General features: G+C 40.5%; 3 protein-coding genes across 7 annotated transcripts; 1 reads left to right on the forward strand and 2 right to left on the reverse strand.

Moving 5' to 3' along the window:
- Positions 1-1,128: 1,128 nt before the first annotated feature.
- LOC137940015 (ras-related protein RABA4c) lies at positions 1,129-11,308 on the forward strand. 3 transcript variants are annotated; one of them, XR_011110305.1, is made up of 3 exons: positions 1,129-1,604; positions 2,252-3,081; positions 10,572-10,640. XR_011110305.1 is itself a non-coding variant. In XM_068784912.1 (2 exons), the coding sequence occupies exons 1-2, from the start codon at positions 7,659-7,661 to the stop codon at positions 11,011-11,013; spliced, it is 669 nt and encodes a 222-aa protein (XP_068641013.1). In that variant the 5' UTR covers positions 7,252-7,658; the 3' UTR covers positions 11,014-11,308. The 3 variants fall into 3 exon arrangements, 1 of the variants encoding a protein (XP_068641013.1); XR_011110306.1 differs by lacking the exon at positions 10,572-10,640 and adding an exon at positions 4,620-4,669; XM_068784912.1 differs by lacking the exons at positions 1,129-1,604; positions 2,252-3,081 and adding an exon at positions 7,252-7,885 and having other exon boundaries at positions 10,572-11,308.
- A 65-nt stretch (positions 11,309-11,373) lies between these two features.
- Positions 11,374-13,849, reverse strand: LOC137940734 (uncharacterized). The gene is made up of 6 exons (XM_068785869.1): positions 13,481-13,849; positions 12,995-13,177; positions 12,799-12,930; positions 12,312-12,431; positions 12,151-12,237; positions 11,374-12,054 (listed from the first exon to the last, which is right to left on the reverse strand). Exons 1-6 carry the CDS (start codon positions 13,847-13,849, stop codon positions 11,569-11,571), a joined length of 1,377 nt encoding a protein of 458 aa, XP_068641970.1. The 3' UTR covers positions 11,374-11,568.
- Positions 13,850-16,422: 2,573 nt separating this feature from the next.
- On the reverse strand, positions 16,423-19,869 carry LOC137940478 (transcription factor bHLH130-like). Of its 3 annotated transcripts, none has more exons than XM_068785570.1 (6): positions 18,629-19,869; positions 17,668-18,008; positions 17,402-17,560; positions 17,159-17,224; positions 17,004-17,066; positions 16,423-16,891 (listed from the first exon to the last, which is right to left on the reverse strand). In XM_068785570.1, exons 1-6 carry the CDS (start codon positions 19,170-19,172, stop codon positions 16,817-16,819), a joined length of 1,248 nt encoding a protein of 415 aa, XP_068641671.1. In that variant the 5' UTR covers positions 19,173-19,869; the 3' UTR covers positions 16,423-16,816. The 3 variants fall into 3 exon arrangements, with proteins under 3 accessions (XP_068641671.1, XP_068641670.1, XP_068641672.1); XM_068785569.1 differs by having other exon boundaries at positions 16,998-17,066; XM_068785571.1 differs by having other exon boundaries at positions 16,802-16,891; positions 16,978-17,066.
- Between the last annotated feature and the right edge of the window lie 909 nt (positions 19,870-20,778).

Consider the following 20,778-nt stretch of genomic DNA (forward strand, 5'->3'; position numbering starts at 1 on the left):
GTAGCACCATCGAGCCAAACCAAGGTGATTGCTCACATTGGTACCAAAGTCGGAAGACCATCTATGTCAATGTTTGCAAGTTGAGGCACCAAAATATTGAACTAGTTGTACAACGACTCTAAAGGTGAAGAAATCATCTATTCTCTTCAATAGCATTATGAATGTCAACTTGTGTCAAGTCTCTAGTCCAAAGTTGAATCTTGATGGTTATGCATGTCACTTTAGATCCTTATTGACACCAAGAATCACTACAAAAAAAAAAAAAAAAAGATTGTCAAAATGCTAGCAGCTCTAGGAGGAATCCAACACCTTCAAGAAGCAAGTACTATTCAAGACTCAAAACATAGTTGAATCAGGAGTCTAAATCATAAAATCCAAGGGAAAACAAGGATATTAAAAAAATAAAAATAAAAAGCTCATCCTAGGAGGTGGCTTTGATAAAAAAAGTGGCAAGCCACTTCCCGAAAAATCCTCAAAAAGTACAGTTTCAAAGAAGACCAAGACTGGCGACCCAAAAAATAATGAAATACCCATCAATTAAGGAGAGGATTGAAGAGTTACTTGGCAATGTCTTTGCACCACAAAGCATCAATTGTAGACCGACAACTGCAACAAACCAAGCAGCAAAAACAATAGTGGGTCAAGAGTTCAGCAAGAGTCGCAAGCTCTTGAGTAAGTAGTAGATTGAAGAGGAATGATATTGGTGGCTCCATTGAAAGAAAAAAAGGCTCTAAGCTGAGGAAGAGACAAAGAAAGAAAAGGCTCTATGCTGAGGAAGAGACAAAGAAAAAAAGGTTCTATGCTGAGGAAGAGGCAAAGAATAAAGACAATGAAAGGGAGAGTTCAATTGATGCTGAAATTTAGTTTGCAACACAGATTATCCTCTTTAAATGACTTCAGACGATTACTATTTATGAGTACGAGTTCGAGCGTCCAAGAACTCTTTCTTAGCCCATCAAACAACGAAATAAAATGGGCCCATCAAACAACGAAATAAAATGGGCCCATCTATAGCGCAAGTTTCCCGCTCACTCAAAATTTAAATTTCGAAATTTGAAAACTGAGCCAAACGTCTCCCAGACTCTCACGCTACTCGACGTCTCACACAACACAAAATATTTCGGAGAAGGCCTCAGCCCTCCCAACTGTAGATCTCATTCTCTCCGATGCAAATGCATAATATGCTGCTGGAAACTCTCTCAGTTACCGGGGCACCTGAAGAAGCTCAAGATTGAGAAAGCTTCAATCTGATCAATCCGGAGAAAGACACAAATCCTTATCTCTTTCTTTGTCGTCTTCAAGTAGGGATCGTTTTCCTTCTCGTCCTCCCTCTTTTGGGTTTAGATATAATGCCGGAAGCGAGAGACAGACTGCCTGGACGTGGTGTCGTAGATTCACCTTCTGCTTTTGGGATTCGACCGGCTTATTATGTTGCCGACAGATCGAGGAACGAAAATGAAGTTTATCGATCTGTGTCGGACAATAAGGAGAACATTCCCCCGGAGAGTTCCAGATCGAGGCGTCGCAGAGCTCGGCACAAGAAAAGCCCATTGCCATCTTGGTACCCGCGTACTCCACTCCGTGATGTTACTGCTATTGTAGCTGTAATATTCTCCACCTCATTTACCTATTTTCTTAGTTTCTAATGTCTTTTGTCGGTTGGATAGACACCCTGCAAAAGAAAATACAGGTCACCAGTATTTATGTAAATTTCTTTGAGGTTTTCTTCGTTTTCCTGATGCAATTCGCTCCCTGTATTTGGACTTCCTTTTAGTCTTACTGGGTGGAGCTGTCTGGCATCAGTTTGGAGAGAATTACAAAGCTGTAAAGGTTTTTCAGATGTCACTGAGCCATTCTAATAGCCTCCAGTTGATTTTAAATTGAATTGTTCCCTCCTAATTTCCTATGTTTTGTGTTCCGCTGGTAGGACCTGTCATTTGGTCTTATTTGATCCTTTTCAGCAGGTAAATAGGAGATTCAGATAGCTGATTTAGTGCTCTGCTGTGGATGGTGTTCGGCTGATTGTGTCGTTTACTTTTTATTGAATCCGTTCTTCCTCTGTCTTCTTTTTTCGTTTCTTCGATTGGACATGATCATTCTCCAAGTGTATTTTTTTGGTGCTACTTTCGCTGTTTTAGTCCTCAATCATTGCTCATTCTTACCCAGCTGTGTTAACATCTTTGATGTCGTATAGTCAGTACTTTCATATTACCTTGACTGATGGCCAATCCACGCTTCAATCATGTTATAGGCCATGGAAAGGAGAAGAATTCGGCTGAGAAATGAAGCTAAGATGCGAAGGAGAACCCAAGAAGCACTGAATTCTCCTCGAACCCCTGCACGTGTTTCTAGTCCGTCAGCCGAGGTACCGATTGTTTCTGAAGATGCTCCACAAACCATTCAAGCAAACCAGGAACCGAGTGTTTTTGAAGAAACCCCACAAACCTTTCAAGCAGCCCAGGTACCGATTGTTTCTGAAGATGCTCCACAAACCATTCAAGCAAACCAGGAACCGAGTGTTTTTGAAGAAACCCCACAAACCTTTCAAGCAGCCCAGGAACCGAGTGTTTCTGAAGAAACCCCACAAACCATTCAAGCAACCCAGGAACCGAGTGTTTTTGAAGAAACCCCACAAACCTTTCAAGCAGCCCAGGAACCGAGTGTTTCTGAAGAAACCCCACAAACCATTCAGGATTCCGTATGTAACAACCTTGGAATCCTGGAAGACTCTATCCCTGCAGAGAGTTCCCCACAGCGCGTCAAGGATCCAAGAAACGAAGCCTCTCTTGTTTCCATAATTTCCACCAATGATGTAAGTCACATTTCCATTCAAAAGAAACAATCAGATTTCAAGGAAATTCAGATGGTTGTGAAGAATAGTTTGAAGGAGTCGAAGAAGACCCAAAATCAACGTAACAGACAATCCAAGAGAAACACTCTTATGTCAATGAGATGATAAAAACGGGTCAAGCCAGGTTCAGAAGAAGGATAAAGATAGAAGGCAGGCTTTTCAGAAAAGATTGCACCCTCTAATGACAACTTTTACTCCAATTGCTGGTTGCCGACTTGTTTACTCTGCAGGTGAGCTTCTTTGCTCTGGAATCTGTTGTTTCCCTTCCCCTATATGCCTTTTCCCTGCCTTTCAGTTTAGGTTAAGTGTACATTTTAGTATTTTTACTTTCTTCGAGTGTTTTGTTTTTTTTTTCCACCCAATATCCAAAAGGCAGCTAATCAATTGCAAACTAGGCTGTTTAATCTCTATCTTATCTTCCTATTCTTTCCAAACCTTTGGTCACTATGATCAACACTTCATTGCTATAACTCCAGCTCGAATATACTTGTCATAACTCATTTAAATTGGTTTCTTCCTTTCCTTGCAAATTGCTTCCTCAGGTTTCCAAGACTGGTTTCTGTATTAGCAAAACACCCATGGGCATCAAATTCATTCTCCAATTGGTAGGCATTAGTAAATGGTAGAATGGGTATTTTAGTCATATCATAGTGTATGATAACTTATAAAAGATTGTGTCATTATTTTAAGTTAATATGTACCTTATATAATGATGAATAATAAGGGAATGAGTGAGGTATTTGAGTTTTAATTAAACCTATCATATATATAATTTTGTCGATGATTTTTGGTTGCAAAAAGAATTAGATCACTTATAACTCATATTGAAAGTTTATGAATGATGTCACTAGAAAAAGGGATACCATGTTGGCTTATCAAACTTAATGTACAAAGATAACTATAAAAAGTGAACATATAAATTTCCGACAACATATTTCACAATTGAACAAAGATAACTATGAAAAGTGAGCATATAAATAAAGTTTTACTTATATTGCAAAAGATATGGGAGATAGTTAAGGATGGTTGAAGAACTAGCTAATTATCAAAGAAAGGGCACACCTATTAGTTCATGAGAAGAAAGCTTTAAATACTTTCCATAAGAAGGAGACTTTCTTGGATCCTTCAAGCAATTAAAAACATAAACTTTGAGAAAATTTCAAATGCCTAAATGTTTGTTGAATCGTAGGATTCCATTGATGCACCTTAAAGATCTTTTGATGGAAGAAAAGTAAAGAGAAGGAAAGAGCAGAAAGAGTTGAAAGAGAGAGAGATGAGGAGCACATGAGTGAAGATGTGGGGTGAAAGATGAGGGTTCGAAGTGAGACCCTAATCCTTCCCCTTAGAACTTTTATAGTTTTACTCAAAAGATAACAAATTACATGAATGCCCTTCATACTGACGGTTGATGATGAAGATTGAATTTAAAGGCAAATTACGACTATACTATCTTCCTTCTTGTCTTTTAACATTCTCCCTCAAGCCAGGGCAAAAACATCATGAAGTCTATATCTGCAACTTAACCTTGAGATGAAATATACTCAAAGCTTATGATACCAACTTGTAATTTTTCTTTGATAAAGTGAAGATCAACCTCAATGTGCTTTGTTCTTTTATGAAATACCGGATTGGATGCAATGTGAATTGTTGCTTGGTTGTCACAATGAAACTTTACCTAAGTATCCCTATCGAACCCCTATTCTGATAAAAGGGATTTGATCAATGTTCAGTTTACTTCTAACTTGTGCCACAACTTTGTATTTTGAAGTAGATTCCCTGCCATTTGGAGAGCTTGCCCAGTCAAAATATGCAAAACCGTCAATATTAATATGGCCATGACATTTGTATAGGAGAGGATGTCTAAGAGACTGCTTTAAGTACTGGAGGATTTGCTCCAAAGCTTGTGATTGAGAACTTTGAGGTTTATGCATATACTGACTCACGACACTAACTGTACAAGAGATATCAAGATTGGTAACTATAAGGTAAATCAATTTTTCCACCAACCTTTGATATTTTCCAACATCTACTTCATTTCCACTACCAATATTCTTCATAACTTCACATTAGTATCCATAGGAGTGTCTGCACGACAACACCCCAACATTCTTGTGTCACCGAGTAAATCAAGAATGTATTTGCAAGGTGATAAAACAATACCATGCCTTAATTGCAACACCCCAATCTCGAGAAAATATTTAAGGAGACCCAAGTCTTTGGTCTTGAATGCTAAACACAACTCTCCTTTAACTAGTTGATACTTTTTGAATCGCTTCATGTTAAATAATATCATGCACACATATAGCTAGGAGAACAATTCCATTGTTAGTATGTCTAACAAACGAAGTGATCTATCATACATCTACTGTGAACTTATCAAACCATGCTCACGATGATTGTTCAAACCATATAAAGATTTTTGTAATTTGCACAACCTCCCCCTCAACCATAAAACTAGGTGGTTGATCCTTATAAATCTCCTTTTTAATATCACCATTAAGAAAGACTTTTCTAACGTCAAGTTGATAAAGGGACCAATTTAAGTTGGTAGCAAGGGTTAAGATGATTTGTACCAAATTTAATTGAGCCATTGGGGAAAAAGTCTCATCATATTCAATATCATAACATTGTGTATATCCCTTACCTACCAGACAAGCTTTAATTATTGCCATTATGCCATCCCAAATTATGTCTGACTGTCAACACCCACTTGCATCCCGCTGATTTTCATAAAAGGTTGCCATATCTTTTTCCTTAGCTTCTCTACTTCGTGGATGCTAAAGGGTCTTCTCATAAGACCTAGGAAGAGGTGTTAAGGAAAGAAGCAAGAAAAATGCAATAACTAGAAGATAACCGATAGGTAGATATAAAATTAGAATTGGGATGAGATGTAGAAAGCTGAGTACAAGACCTAGGTTCCTTGTGGATAGCAATAGGCCTAGTATCAAAAGGAAGACCAAACACAATAGGAGAAGAGGGAGAGCTTACCTAGAGAGGATCAATCTCCGCGAGAGAGTGGTCAACCAATGCAGAAGGAGGCTATAGAGGAGGATAAGCAATGGTGGAACCTAGTGGATATTCCAATAGTACCATTGGTTTGGGAAAACTTGAGAAAGGTGAGAATCCTAAAGTGTAGTAAGGCTGCTCTTCAAGAAAAGTAATATCAACATATACAAATAATTTTTTCAAAGGGGAGTTGTAACAGGCATATCCTTTTTGGGTATGGGAGTATCTAAAAAATGCACTGAATAGAATGAGGGTCTAAGTTTTTAGAACAAGGAGATGTATCATTAAAAAATATGTGCAACCCAAAACTTTCAATAGAAGAGGAAAGGCATTATTATCAACAAAAACAACACGAAGAATGGGGACTTGTGGTTAAGGACCAATAAGGGCAAGCGATTAATAAGAAAACATGCAGTCAGATGGGCATGTGGCCAATGGAAATGAGAAATATGCATACACTGTAGTAGGGCTCTAGCAACTTCAACTAGATGTTTCAATTAAACGACTCCATTATGTTGTGGAGTGTAAATATATGAAGTTTGATGAATAGTCCCATATTTACTACAAAAAAATTGAAACTCAATAAAAATATATTCTTTGGCATTGTTAGAATGAATAATCTTCAATTGGGAACCAAACTGAGTAGACACCATAACACAAAAATATTTAAAAATAGAAGGCACCACCCAACCTCACCTTTTCACCACTTTAGCAACAAGGATAATCAACCAATCAGAAGAATTTATCTGATTTGAGCTATCTTAGCACCAACTTGTTGACTTATTCCTTGCAGCCTTTATATAAGATAAGCAAAAAAAAAAAAAAAAAAAAAAAAGAATTCTAAGACCTCTACTCTGATACCATGTTGAATCTTAGGATTCTATTAATGCACCTTAAAGCTCTTTAGAGGGAAAAAACGTAAAGAGGAGGGAAAGAGAGAGAGACAACTGAGTAGAAGGAGAGAAAGACTTAAGAAGGGAGAGAGAGATGAGGAGCACAAGAATGAAGATGAGGTTGTGAAAGATTAGGTTCGAAGTGAGACCCTAATCACCCCCCTTAGATCTTTTATAATTTTACTCGAAAGAAAACAAATCACATGAATACCCTTCATACTGAGGGATGAATATAAACATCTTCCTTCTTGTCTTCTAAGAAAGTCAAAACATAATTTGGAAAAAAATGATGGTGTATGAGATGAGCATGGTTCAATCCATCTTTCCAATGACAATAGTATGCCACTTGGAGGGTTTTTCCTCTAATCTACAAGGACTAAGGAGGAGGCAGAGAGCCCCGTCTATGTCTCCATTAGGATGATTATAGTATAAACCGTTCTCGACCCCGCCCGCACAAACCGTTGGTTCATTGCTCACGTGGCTACCTGCCAATGTCTTTGGAGCAAAGCCATGTCAAAAGCGCAGCTCATGCAATTCTTCCGTTTCTCCCAGCCTTCTTTCCTCTCTCACGTCTCTGACTTTTGAAGTTTGAATCCTTCGCCCAAGGAAAAGCGAAACGAGATTGAGAAAAGAAAGGAGGAAATTTCCCGTCTGTCTGCTTCTCCTCCTAACGTCAGGGAGGTAAACTCTTTGAGAGAGAGAGAGAGAGAGAGAGAAAACAAGAGAAACTTTGATCGGATGAGAGGTTTTCTCGTCTCTCATTTACCTCGACCCCCTTCTGGATTCAGATAATGTTTGATTCCACCTGATTCTATCTCTTTTTCCATGTCCTCGATTCTTTGAACCCGCGACTGTGTGTTTGAGGGCGGAAGTGGGGCACTTGGAGATTGGGGGATTTGTCAGGAGAAATGTCGAAGCTATACGGAGATTTCAATCAAAAAATTGATTATGTTTTCAAAGTAGTTTTGATTGGAGACTCTGCTGTTGGTAAATCACAGTTGCTTGCTCGCTTTGCCAGAAACGAGTTTAGTTTGGATTCTAAAGCCACGATTGGAGTTGAATTCCAGACAAGGACACTCGTCATCGATCACAAGACAGTCAAGGCACAGATATGGGATACGGCGGGACAAGAAAGGTTGAATTTGGTTAGATTTCATGCTGGGATCGTATTTATGTTTATATCTCTTAAGTCTGAAATATTGTCTGTTAGCTTCGGAGTTGTTTGCTTAGCTACGGATATATCTGGATCTGAAACTGTTAAAATAGTACTCCGGTATAATCACTTTCAATATCTATTTTAATAGAAACATTTTTTTTTTTTGGGTAAAAATATTAAGGCTTGACTGATTTTTGTCTTTCTTCATTTCTTTTACTGGGTTAACATTGCTAATACCTTTTCTGGAATCGATCCATTTTTGTGCCAATGAGAACCTTGACATCAGTTTTATTTTATTTTCTTTTCATTCATTTGAATCGTATTGTAAGGCAACCTGTCAATTTCTTCATGTGGTGTTGAATGTTGAGCTGGACTTAATCTTCGAATCTCGTCGTGACTACAGCTAGTTTCATTGGTAATGTGTGTGATCTCAGTTGGTTGGAACCACAAATCTATCACTTGTCATTGAGTGTTATAGTCTTTTAGCATAGTGTGAATTGGAATCCGGTCAATTGTCGTAATTTTCTAACCTGTTCATCCCTTTTTTCTAATTTTGCATAGACTACAAACTCTATAGGACTTTTCATTTTCGCTATCTGATGAGAAACCAAGAGAGTTAAATGCCTCATTCATTGAGCCTTTCACTATCAGGGATTTGGAAAGGTCGTATATATAGGATTCTGAATTAATGACTCAGCCCAAGGTATCTTTCCCTGCATGATTTCTTTGGTTGGTTTAATGGTGCTCCAAAAGAAGTCTTGCCTTTTGTTGGATGATACAGGAATACTCCAACCAGGTCAAAATCATTATGTCCAATCAGCAGCATCTAGATTTAAATTAGTCAGGCTAATTGATTAACTTTCAATTTGGAATTAGATTTTGGTGAAATATTTGTTGATTCTGTGTTGATTTTTCATTAGTTTCTGTGAAATGAACTTATATCTGTCAAAGGAATTGTAGGACTGACAAAATAGAGTGATATTTTACACTGGGAAAGTAACCTAACCAACATAACTCAAAAGAAAAGATCAACTTATTAATTTTTATTTTAGGTCAGAAAATTGAAGCTAAAATGGGGAAACAAACGAAGCACTGCTGACGCAACCCCGATTGCAAATTTCTTAGATCCATGCATCAAGCAATACAAGTTTAATGTTTCCAATAAAAGGTCAAAGTTTTTGTATAATAAACATTCTGAACTGCCTCGAGTGATAAAAGAAATTTTATTTTTAATCCTTCCTTACTCTGTCCACACATGGGAATGACTGATAACTGCCTGTTCTTAGATCCATGCATCAAGCAATACAAGTTTAATGTGTCCAATAAAAGGTCAAAGTTTTTGTATAATAAACATTCTGAACTGCCTCGAGTGATAAAAGAAATTTTATTTTTAATCCTTCCTTACTCTGTCCACACATGGGAATGACTGAAAACTGCCTGTAGTAATTATGCTGTTCTGCACTCAATGAGAAAACCATATTTTAAGCAGGGTTGCTTGTGATTTTTCTTTTATACCATTGAATCAGCTTCTAAAGTGACACAAAACAGTAGTCATGGAAGAGAGGAATTTCTTTTATGTGCTCAGTACAACTCTAAGTACCGGTATGTGTCTTTACAGTCAACACCAAAACAGCTCTTATTCTGCAAGCCTATTGCATATTGGCTATTGATGCTGGTATATTAGCATGGTGTCCTCCGAGCTCGTCAGCCCTTTGTTCCAACCTTAATAGAATCCAATAACTCGCCCAGGTCCTTAAGTGACAGCCATGCAAATGTGTTTTTATTACAGCATTTACTGGGCTCTTCCTTACTAGTTCTTTCTTTAGAAGTTGGTCTTTGTTGTCTTATGTGTTTTTGTTCTTTGGAGGGGTAGCTTTATATTGATGGATGTACACTTGGCAACCCAGGACCCGCAGGTTTCGGAGGTGTCTTTTGATAGCATGATGGAACCAGTCTTGCCACATGCACTGGACCTCTTGGTACTTCAGATTCCTCTGCAGCGGAGATTCAGGCCCTTCGGCATGATCTAGCCATCTTCAAGTGTGTTTTTTGGGGTCAGTTATGAATTGAAGGGGTTTCTGGTGTTGTTATTGGCTGGTGTTCTGAGTTAGCTGAAACCCCCTGGCATCATTGGGACATTTTCCACAGCAATATAGATATTTTTGGAATGTTTCTTTATATTTGGAGTCATGTTTCGAAATCAGCTAATCAACAAGCTGATTTTCTTGCTAAGCAAAGGGTATTGTCGAGTCTCTCATTGTAATGTTGCCCCCTTCCTAATTTTGTTCTAGCTTTTCGGCTTTAGAATAAAACTCACATTTGTCAAATAAAAAAAAAAAGTGTTCTGCAAGGAACCCATTGTCTTTTGGAGTCAATTGTGTTGTTCGTCGTTCTTCATGAAATATGAACTGAATATCATTTTCTTAAGTCTCAAGTTTTCTGCAGTGTCTTGTATAATACATGGCTTTGAATTTCGCAGGTCCACCCCATAATCTTGGCATTGACAACTATTCTATTCGTTATGCATCAAATTGGTCATGTCCATTTACTTTCTATGCACTTCAATTCATGTACTTTTTCTAGCTGAAACAATATAAATCTTAATTCAATTCTTAGATTCATATTTCATTTGACATTTATGGATAGCTGAGTGTACTTGTTTCAGGTACCGTGCAGTTACAAGTGCTTATTACAGGGGGGCAGTGGGGGCCATGCTAGTGTATGACATGACCAAGCGCCAGTCCTTTGACCATGTGGCAAGGTGGCTGGAGGAGCTTCGTGGCCATGCCGATAAGAACATAGTGATCATGCTAATTGGCAATAAGTCTGACTTAGGGACACTGCGAGCAGTTCCTACTGAAGATGCAAAGGAGTTTGCACAGAGGGAGAATCTTTTCTTCATGGAGACATCTGCTCTAGAGGCCACCAATGTTGAGACCGCATTTCTTACCGTCTTGACAGAGATTTACCGTATCATCAGTAAGAAGGCCTTGGTTGCCAATGAAGAAAATGAATCTGGGGGGAATTCAACTCTTTTAAAGGGAACAAAGATAGTTGTACCTGGCCAAGAAGGACCCACTGGGGGGAGGAACTGCTGCTCCTCTTAAGAGTGCTCTGAATACTATCTGTCGAGTGACATGTCTGTCTCTGTTACATTTCTTTTGCTTTCCGCCGGAACCCTACTCTTTATCTTTTTCTGGTTGTAAGGCCTTCCAGTTTTAGGGGGTAAAGTGTATGAGAGTTTTTCCTTTCTTCTGTGCTCTAATGAAAACCATTTGGATATTTTATGAGTTTTTAGGCATTATTGAGCCTTTGGTTATGTAATTCAGAGTTGTAATTCATAGAAACAGTGAATTGGCAGTTGTTCTGGACGATGAAATCTGCGGCGCCAACGCCTGGAGAATGGATAGGATGATCAAAGAATGATTGAATAAATTTGATAAAAGCGAAGGTAAATTTTGGGCAGTTCTTCTTCTAAATCCTCTCCAATAAACTATATTTTACATTCAATTTATGTAAAACTTTCCCTTACATAGCAAAACGTAAATTAGATACGAGATTCAACCAAAACCAAAGTTCGAACTGCCCTCCCTAGGAGCTTTAGAGGGGATACTAGATTAATTTTGTAAAAGCTGCAGATAAATTATTACCCAGATAACGATCTATTGCCATCTCTTGGATGGAGTGTTATCCTTAGGATTTGGAGCAACCCGCCTCCTATGCCTCTTAGGATCACCAGTCGCAGACACCGATTGCTTTGGTATAGAAACCATGGGACGATCAACAACATGGTTCATGTTTTTCTCTTTCAGAGGGCTCATGTTTCGCTGCTTGAGATTCCCATTTACATGTCCCGATACGGAGGAACCAGGAGGCTTCCCAGCATTTCTGCAGCTTCTTGTCACACAAGCATCATCTTGATGCATAAGGCTCGCCTCTTTGTCTCTGTCAGGGATGTTTGGCTTTCTGCGAACCAGTATTTTTGATCGATGCCCTCCAAGTTTCGCAGGGGCATCGGAATCTGAAGAAGACGGGCTGGTGCTGCTGTCCAAGTCGTAAAGAACATTGGGAGCCATTGCGGGTATCTTCATATCATTTGAACCGGAAGCTGAATAAGACGGCCTTCGAAGCCTGGTCAGCTGCTGCACCTACAGGCAAACGCATAAAACTAACATTTTAATTGCTTCGTCTCGGACTCAGCGAATCAATGCTAGGTAACCCTTTGCGATCTACCAAAGACTCACCTTCTGTTCGAGAACAATCATGTCCTTCTTCAATTTTGTAATGATCAAGTTTTTCCTCCTGATTACTTCTTCCAATTCCGCGATCCTCTGCGACCGAACTAACAATGGGTAAGAAAATGCTTCTGGGTTTTGCTAATCACTGAAAGTAGATAAAGAAGTACCTGTGAAGCAGCAGCATCAGATGCCTCGGCAACAGCTGCAAGCTCCTTTATACTGACATCCTTTTCTTCACATTCCTTCCGGAGGTTGTAGATATCCTGGTCCACAGCTGGTGAACTAAGCTGCATCAATTATAGAATTTGCAGAGTTTGTGAGACAGAAGAGATGTTCTTAGCTAATTCAAAAATAAATAGTTAGTAATATTCCTGTTGCTCAGTATTAGCTTTCCAATAATCTGAAGAAGAGGGTTACTCCACATCTAACCACTAAAAAATTGTTTTCCTTTTCTTACTTTATCGATTTCTAGAGGTGCCGGGCTAAGTGCTCAATGATTTTTTAAAGCAGAATTAACTATCACCCATCTCTGTTACTGTAATCGTAATGTCTACAAGTCCTTGAATTATCAACTGAACAAGCTTTGATAAAACTGAAATGCCCAAGGAACAATTGTTGTTGGAAATGAAAACTGTAACTTAAAAATCTCCATACCTGGATTTCAGCAGAAGAGGTGACACTCGAACACCAATCTGATAATTCAGACATGCGGCGTTCCTCTTGCTCTGCTCCCATCGGGCAGCCTTGCGGCTTCTTGAAAATATCGTCTTTATCAACTGCTCCCTTCTGGTCCAAGTCAATAAGGCGTTAAGCAACATAATCATCCTGTCAGGGATATGAAAGTGAATACCTTGAGATCAATTGAAGGTCGGCGTGATTCGCAAGTCGGGTTCTTTAAATTACACCTTCCATCGTTTTCACCAAAATATAAGGAAAACAAAGTTTCGGGGCAAGTTTCTGTTCTATCCTTCATCATGTTAATCTGTTCACACAAGTCATCGAGCTTTTGCTGCATGTTTGCAAGTATCTCGTCCTGGAAAGTACAGGGATGCATTAAACCAGAATAAAGAATTGGAAAATTGAATCAGGGAAGAAGAATCGACGTATGTTATAATGCGGATGAATAACCCATGAAAGGAAAAATTGTTCAGAATGTACGCTTCGTGATCAAGCATGCGGAAGACAGGAAGAGAACTTGTACTCTTCTTCAGCACCAAAAAGTCCAAAGATGTTAATAAATCTAGCAAATCAACAATTAGAAGAAAGCAAGAAAACAATCCCCTGTTGTCACAAATCTAAAATAGTCAAAAAATAAAAAATAAAATCAGTGACTAACCCTTATTTCCACCGAACGCTGTAGTTTCGCAACCTGACGAGATTTCTTCAAGTCGGCAACGGCAACGGCGACGACGGCGACGATGAGGACACGCTGCATGGGGGTAAAGACTTCCCATGCCACAGCTTCCTCCGGGCTCAAGCCGCCTCCTATAGCTTTAGCAGAGGTAGCCTCTGAGGCACCTACTAGCCGTCCCTGAAGCGACACCCAGGATAACCGCCGCGACGAGGAAACCGGGCGGCTGGGCTCGCAGAAACTGCTGGAGAGCCGGCGCGAAGAGGGAATAAATGGAGTTAGACTGACGAAAGGCGGAAGCGGCGTATCAGCCGCACTGAAGGCGAAATCAGGGGAAGCTTGGTCGCCCTGCATGGAGACGCAGCCGGCGCAGAGAGCAGCCTTCCGGCCGAATTTATGAACCGTAAAATCCCTTTTCAAATTTCAGATTGAGAGGGAACGCGTGAAACGTGGGGCAAGAGAGTTCCGTAAGCCCATTCGTAAAAAGACACGTGGCGAAGTGACCTGTATGAATTGGAACCTAGCCGTTAGATTTCCGTGGTAAATGACCGTAACGTCCTCACCTCAATGGTTATTTTACGGGTGATAAACAGATGAAGACAAGGTAATGGTGGAGTAATTTAGTGATTTCAAGTCCAGTTTGAATTTCGCAATTTGAACTGTTTTTTTGCTAACGTGTAATTTTGCGAAAATGGTAAAAATAGTAAAAAAGAACAGGAGAATGAATCAGGTTATTTTGGGAAGAAAATCCTCCAAAACAGGAAGACCCAAATTGTAAATAGAATGATTGAGTGAACCATGAGATGAACTAATTGAAGGTTAGTTTGGGAAGTGATTAGCGGTGGCATCGAGCGGGCTTGATTTGAATACTTTGAATTTTTAGCTTCCGATTTGAAATTTGAGGCAGTTTAATTAATGATTGTATATGTTATATTCGGCATTAGACCACGCACTAAAGAAATGTCACATTCTTATACCATACTATGTGTGTACATGCAATACCGGGGTATTAGACCACTCACTAAAGAAATGTCACATTCTTATACCATACTGGGGTATTGGACCACACACTAATGAAATGTCACGTTATTATAACATACTATGTGTGTACATGCAATAGTGGGCATTGGACTACACTTATGAAATGTCAAGTTACTATACCATACTATGTGTGTACAATAAATAGGACAATGACCACTTGATAGAGTAAATTGACCATTAGTTCTTCCTTTGATTTTAAAAATTAGCTTGATTTCTATAGTGGAAATAATTTTACAAAAATAAAGTACTCATCTTAAGGGTTAAATTATAATTTAAATTTTAAACTTTATAGGAATTGAGCTGTGGATCCCACTTATAGGTGTCATATTTAGAATCAAACTTAATGTCAAACGTATAACCAATACAATCCAAAAGACCAATCTGTTAAATACGAAAAACCAAGTACAGAATACTTAATATGTTAAAGGATGACGCATTTATTAAGATTTATGTCATTCATTTAAATTTAGTCTGTATATATTAAGTTGATTGAGCTATAAATAAAGAGAAGGGAAATGCTATACCTAATTGAGAAAGCACTTTACAACGTGCCCCCTACTCGCTTCTGTTTCAATCTTCTTTCTCCTTAGATTCATAGACCTCCATCACGACCATGACTGGCCTGTGCTGAACTTTTATGATTGCGGTGCTTCCATTTTCAATCTAGTTTAGAGTTCGACTGCTGCATAAGATTTTCTATTTCTTCCAGAAAAGCAAAGCGATGAAGACGCAAACCAGAAGACCGAGAGAGGCTGATCCAGGTCCGTAATTAATTGTGTGTGGAAACCAGAAAACCCCCATTAGTTGTGGTAGGATATTTGTAATGAGAAGGGGGATGAGTCAGATGGCAGTTGCTCCATCCATCATTGCCATCCCCGAGTCAAATCTGAACGGTTTCTGTTCTTTATCTCAACAGGGAAATCGCAACCACCATCGGATAAGTGTATTAAAGCTTGTCTATTCCATATTTAGTATCCCACACCAGCGGTTGGTACCTGGCGATTCCTCGTTGATCATCCCGACGGGAGTAGTTCCGTCTCTTACCCGGAAAAGCTCGACGACAGATTCTTCAGAAAGAGGAGAAGGAGAAGGAGAAGGAGAAGGAGAACCGGGTTCGAATCAAAATAAGAAGTTTTGACTGTGAGATACGGTCGCCGAATAAGAAGGCAAGTTAGATAAGGCCTAACCTGGTCGGTAATTCAGTGCCATAGATTCATGGCCCGTAAACCTCGCATGAGTTTACTGGAAGCAGTACAGGAGTAGAATCAAACGAAAGGCGGACCACATGGGGGAGAGATAATAATAATGATGGCGACCATTATGGATGCTCCATTTTCGTCTTGTTCGTGTGGCGTCTTGCGTAAGGGGGAGAAATTCGGAAGGCCGCAAACTGGAGACAGGCGGACCCCAGAAACCTCAAAGTGTTATCGTTCTCTTCTTCTCCATCGATGACGATGAGGCCTGCCGCACAAGCAACTCCATGCTTCAATCTTCTGGTTTTTCGTTTTTTCTCTTCTGATCGGTACTTTTAGTACACCATTTTAATCGGGACGGAAACCTCCCATCAATGCCTATCGTCTTCTTACGGCTTCTATGTCCCTGACATCATTACTGACGTGGGTGTCACTAGCTTCCGCTTTCCAATAGCCAGCACGAGCGCCCGTTTTGGAGGATGCGCAGCTCGTGATCGTGATCCCCTTTTGATTGGATCCAGCTGCCTCGTCACGTGAAAACTCTCTACCTCTCTTTCCCAAACTAACCCTCCCTTTTACACGGAAAGTGTCCCTTTTTGTCATTAAAAAAAAAAAAAGGACATGTTTGGCCGTTTTAGTCTAGAATCTTTTGGTCTGGCTTCCTCTTTCGTTCGCTCTGACTCTGAGGGTGAATGAACCCGACCGCAGAGAACACTAGCTAACTTCAAATGGTCGTCCAACTCATCAGATGATGATGATGATGATGAGAGAGTAAGGTAAAAATGATTTGCTTACGTGGTATCACAATAATTAAACAAAGCCTATATATTCCACATACAAAAAAGTAAATATTCTATACACTCGACCGCCTCGATGGGCCATGTCTGTTCAAAGGACAGGGGATCTTTTTCCCCGTTTCCCAGTGCCTTTCGTTTTTTTTTTTTCCCTCGGTCACCGGCCACCCTACACGCTTTTTCACCGTAGAAATCTCATCTTCTCAGGCCACGAAAAGAGAAATCACCTTTTTCTTTTCTTTTTCTTTTTTTGTTCTTTTCCCCCTGATTTATTGCCTGTACATTACGGCAAGTCACGCCGACGCGGGAGTTGGATGAGGCTTTGGCTTGTTCGAGCAGGTACAGCTTGCACGATTTTCTGATAGCATCTGCGGTTACAAATCTAATGATTTTAGCACAAAAACCAAAAGTTGGACGCGGAGACGATCGACGGCTAGGGGAAGAGGAACCTTACGGTTTTTAGCTTTTATATACCTTGACCTGTTTCTGGAGATCCTTGATGTAGTCCACTGCCAAATCCAGCATATCCGAAGTGTTGGTTTGCTGACAACAATTAACAGGTTTTTTTAAGTTTTCATCTTTTAAAAGCAACACAGAAAGACATCGATCTTCATTTGTGAGAGACATTAATTCACCTTATCCATGTTCGGAACAAGTTCTTGCAGTTTTCTCATCCGTTCGCTTATCTTTGTTCTTCTTACCTGAGAATCCCAACCAAATTAGTACTCTATAAACACTATTTCTCAGACTTTAGATTTCATCTTTTTACAAACCAACTTAAAAGAGCCCAGTACAGTTGGCATGAAACAAAGAGTCTCAGCGCCATGAACAGGAAAACCCAAATTAATCTCTTTAAGAACAGAACGACGATGTCTCACCCTCTCCGCTATGCTTCGGGGGTGGGTGGCGCAACCCCGCTTCGCTCTAATCTTGCAAGGCACCGAATCATGTAACTGCAGGAACTTTTCTACTGTTGTCATCTCGGAGGAAGTCTTTGGAAGACTGAACTGATGGCTCAGACCCCCCGCTTCTCCATTCTGATCGAAGGACAATACGAAAAACAGTTCAAGTCGAGAGACAACATGTGGCAGACAGCTTTATTCAGCTTGGAATAAAGCAAACCCTGTTAGGGTGCAGACATTACCTGAGAATCGCAAATCATTTTCGAATTAATATCTCTGACTCGCTTTAATCCGGAGAAATTTTCTGAAACGAGCGAAGTATCGTCCCAAGAAGACATCGGGAAGCTCGGCATATAGCATCGGCCACCGTTGTTACCACTCCCCAGGTTCCCATTTTCAGAATTGGGACCAAGGTTTTCGCCCCCCATCTCTGAAATTTGGGACTGGGACAAGAGACCAGGAGCAGAAACTTGCCTTGATGAATAGTTTATTTGACTCTTCAACCTGCTAGCTGAAATAGGTCCTTCGGCGTTCGCACCACTCCCACCTCTGTAATTGGGGACACTTCTCATTACTCCGTACCCTGTTATGACCAAAAATTTCAGCAACCCCGTTACTCTTCCCGCTAATTAAAATGAAAACCCAGCACTAGACAGCCAAAACGACATGAATAGGTATGAACTTTCGGATTAAAAAAAAAGGAGCTACAGCTACAAACTGCTGAAAATCCTGGCCCCAACCTCCGAAGGAAAGGAAAAAAACACAACTCCTTCAGGGGATGAGAAGCTTTCAATCCAAGAAAGTACATAGACGTAATATGCTACAAGCTACAATCTCCTCGGAAAAGAAAATATATCCACCGACAATTCTATTATTAGGGAAGGAAAATCAGCAATTGATAGGAAAGTACAGGAGACAGAGTATACCAATCGCGCCCTGAGTTGTCTGCTAAGTAGTTTTTTTTTTAGCTTGCGGTAATCGTGTTTTTCAGACGAACAAGGCGGGCTAACTTTCATTGATTCCTGTACCACTATTAAACGTAATCCTTAACTTCCCACGAAAAGGAATTTTTGAAAAAAAAATTCTGAGAGTAACTAGTAAGCGTCTGGGTAAAAGAAAAAAACAGCTGAAACCACGATCTGTTTTCCCCAAAAAGATAACCAGAGAGAATTGGAATAACTGATGCAGAGAGAGAAGCCATACCGTCCATTACGTTTGAGAAAAGTCCAGCCGGAGAGCTACTGTGCCTGATCAGATTAGAGCAATTCCCACTACTCTTCACCGGCGAGGAGTCGATCGCCATCGAATTCATTCCCCCAAATGAATTATCCATTCCCGAACTATGAGTGGGCATCGGAGCTGGCGGCGGATAAATCATATGTTGAGCAGTCTGATGAAATCCGTTCTGTTGCGTTACTTCTGGTTCCATGTACTGAGAACTTCTTTGATTGGCCGAAGGTTTGTCAGCGATTTCGTGAAGATCTGGTGAAGCCGAGGTCGACATGAACCTTTCAATAATGGCATCCGTCTCTGGGGAGGAAGACCTCGGGAGGAAATCCTTGCATCCCTCCTCCAAAAACTCCGCCAGGAGAGAGCTAGGCGCCGACCGGAACCTCGTAAGCTGATTATGTCGATGAAGCTCGGAATCCATGGTTTGTCTGCTTTTCTCGAACTCGTCCTTTGCTTGCTTCAAAGGTGAATGAAATGAGTGGTTCAGATCATGCACCGTAACTTGAGAATTATACATATCAACTTACTACGTTTGCTTTATCTCACTTTTTCTCCCTTTTCTATAGTTCTCGGCGGGATCAAACTCAATCCTCTAAACAAGCTATCAAGCAGCGGGAGGTAAGCACCAGAAAGCACCGAGAAATTCTATTTCCACACTGCCGACTGAAGAGCACTCGAAAAATCCAAGCGGTTCCACGGTATTCGCTACTCTTAAATCACCGTTTTCAGCTCCCAGAAGCAGATCGATCGAAGCAGAACAGAACAAAGACCGCAGCTACACATCAACCGAAGACCCCGTTTGATTGCTTCCGTTTCCCATTTAAAACGATTCTCCCAATTGCAGAAGCTCCAACGACAGACTTCTCCGACTAGGATGAAATTCTCCCGATTTTATGGATCTACGGATGAAATTCGTGTCCAACCGAACGATACCGTTGAATTCCTCCAGAGACCTCAGAAAACAGGAGAAGAGATATGGCTACAAGCCTACAACTCGATGTTGAATAAGAAAAATCAACAGAAACGAACCCGAGCGGGATTTTCTCTTTTTTTCCCTTGATAAAAAAACACAAAAAAAAAACTAAAGGGGGAAAGCACCAAAATCAAGAAGCGATTTGGCTTTAATATAGGTGGAAGCTACGGGTGCTGGAGCTGTTGAGGCACTGAGAAGGAGCGATCGGTCCTCGAAGTGGAAGAGAACGAGAGAGAGGAGTGGAGAGAGCAGGGGCTGAAGCATTCCCCGGGCTTTCTTCTCTTCGTGAATTTATTTTCCCCTAGGCAACGAACATACCCACGGTTCGCGTCAATACTTCCAAAACTGCCATTGAACGGAGAGAAATGGCTCGAGGATGTCGGCTACCACAATGCCCTCGCAGACTTTGACGTAATCCCAGAGTCGCACCAAGTGGGCACCCTGTTTCGGATTTCGGCTACGCTTCGTGGTCAAGCTAGTTTCAGTAATCCGCACCGTGGTCCTCTACGCTTTGATGTCACGACTCGCCAGTGTCTTAATCAGGATTACTGAAGAAATCACGGCTTTAACGCATCTGATCGGAGTGGCGCAATTGTGACGTCACTGATTCAAACCTCAACCTGAAAATAATAAGGAGAAGGAAAAAAAAAAGAGGGACGGGTGGGTGTGCAGGATAATAACTTTATTTATTAATTAATTAATTTAATTAATTAATAAAGGAGATTTTCACCAAAAGAAGACACAAGGACGCCGAAATACCTATCTTATCTAATCGAGTGGTGGAAAATGGAGGATTTGCCACGCAGACCCGGGGTGGGCCCCCCATGTATCGGAGAAAGGGAAGCCAGGGACGTCGGCAGCATGCGGGTTTCCAGTCTCTTCCATACCACGGAAGACGTGGCGAGACATTTCGGTAATTTGGAAGGATTATTAAGGTTGGAGTAAGGAATTTAAGTGGTGATGGCTGACGCAAGGCTCCACGGCGAATCGGATCCCGTTACCCGATTTTTCGAGGCCACTCTCAGGGGAGTATCCGATTCGGTGGCTTTCCGTTAACGGAGCATTTTATTCACGGAAAAGGTACAAAAAAGTATTGGGAGAAAAAAAAACTACGAAAATGCCACGTGTGTATTAATTTATTCATTATCTC

The sequence above is a fragment of the Aristolochia californica genome, unplaced genomic scaffold, assembly GCF_029961685.1.
Source record: "Aristolochia californica isolate CCGP_79_NKW_82.1479 unplaced genomic scaffold, dmAriCali1.0.hap1 SCAF_9, whole genome shotgun sequence".
NCBI lineage: Eukaryota > Viridiplantae > Streptophyta > Magnoliopsida > Piperales > Aristolochiaceae > Aristolochia > Aristolochia californica.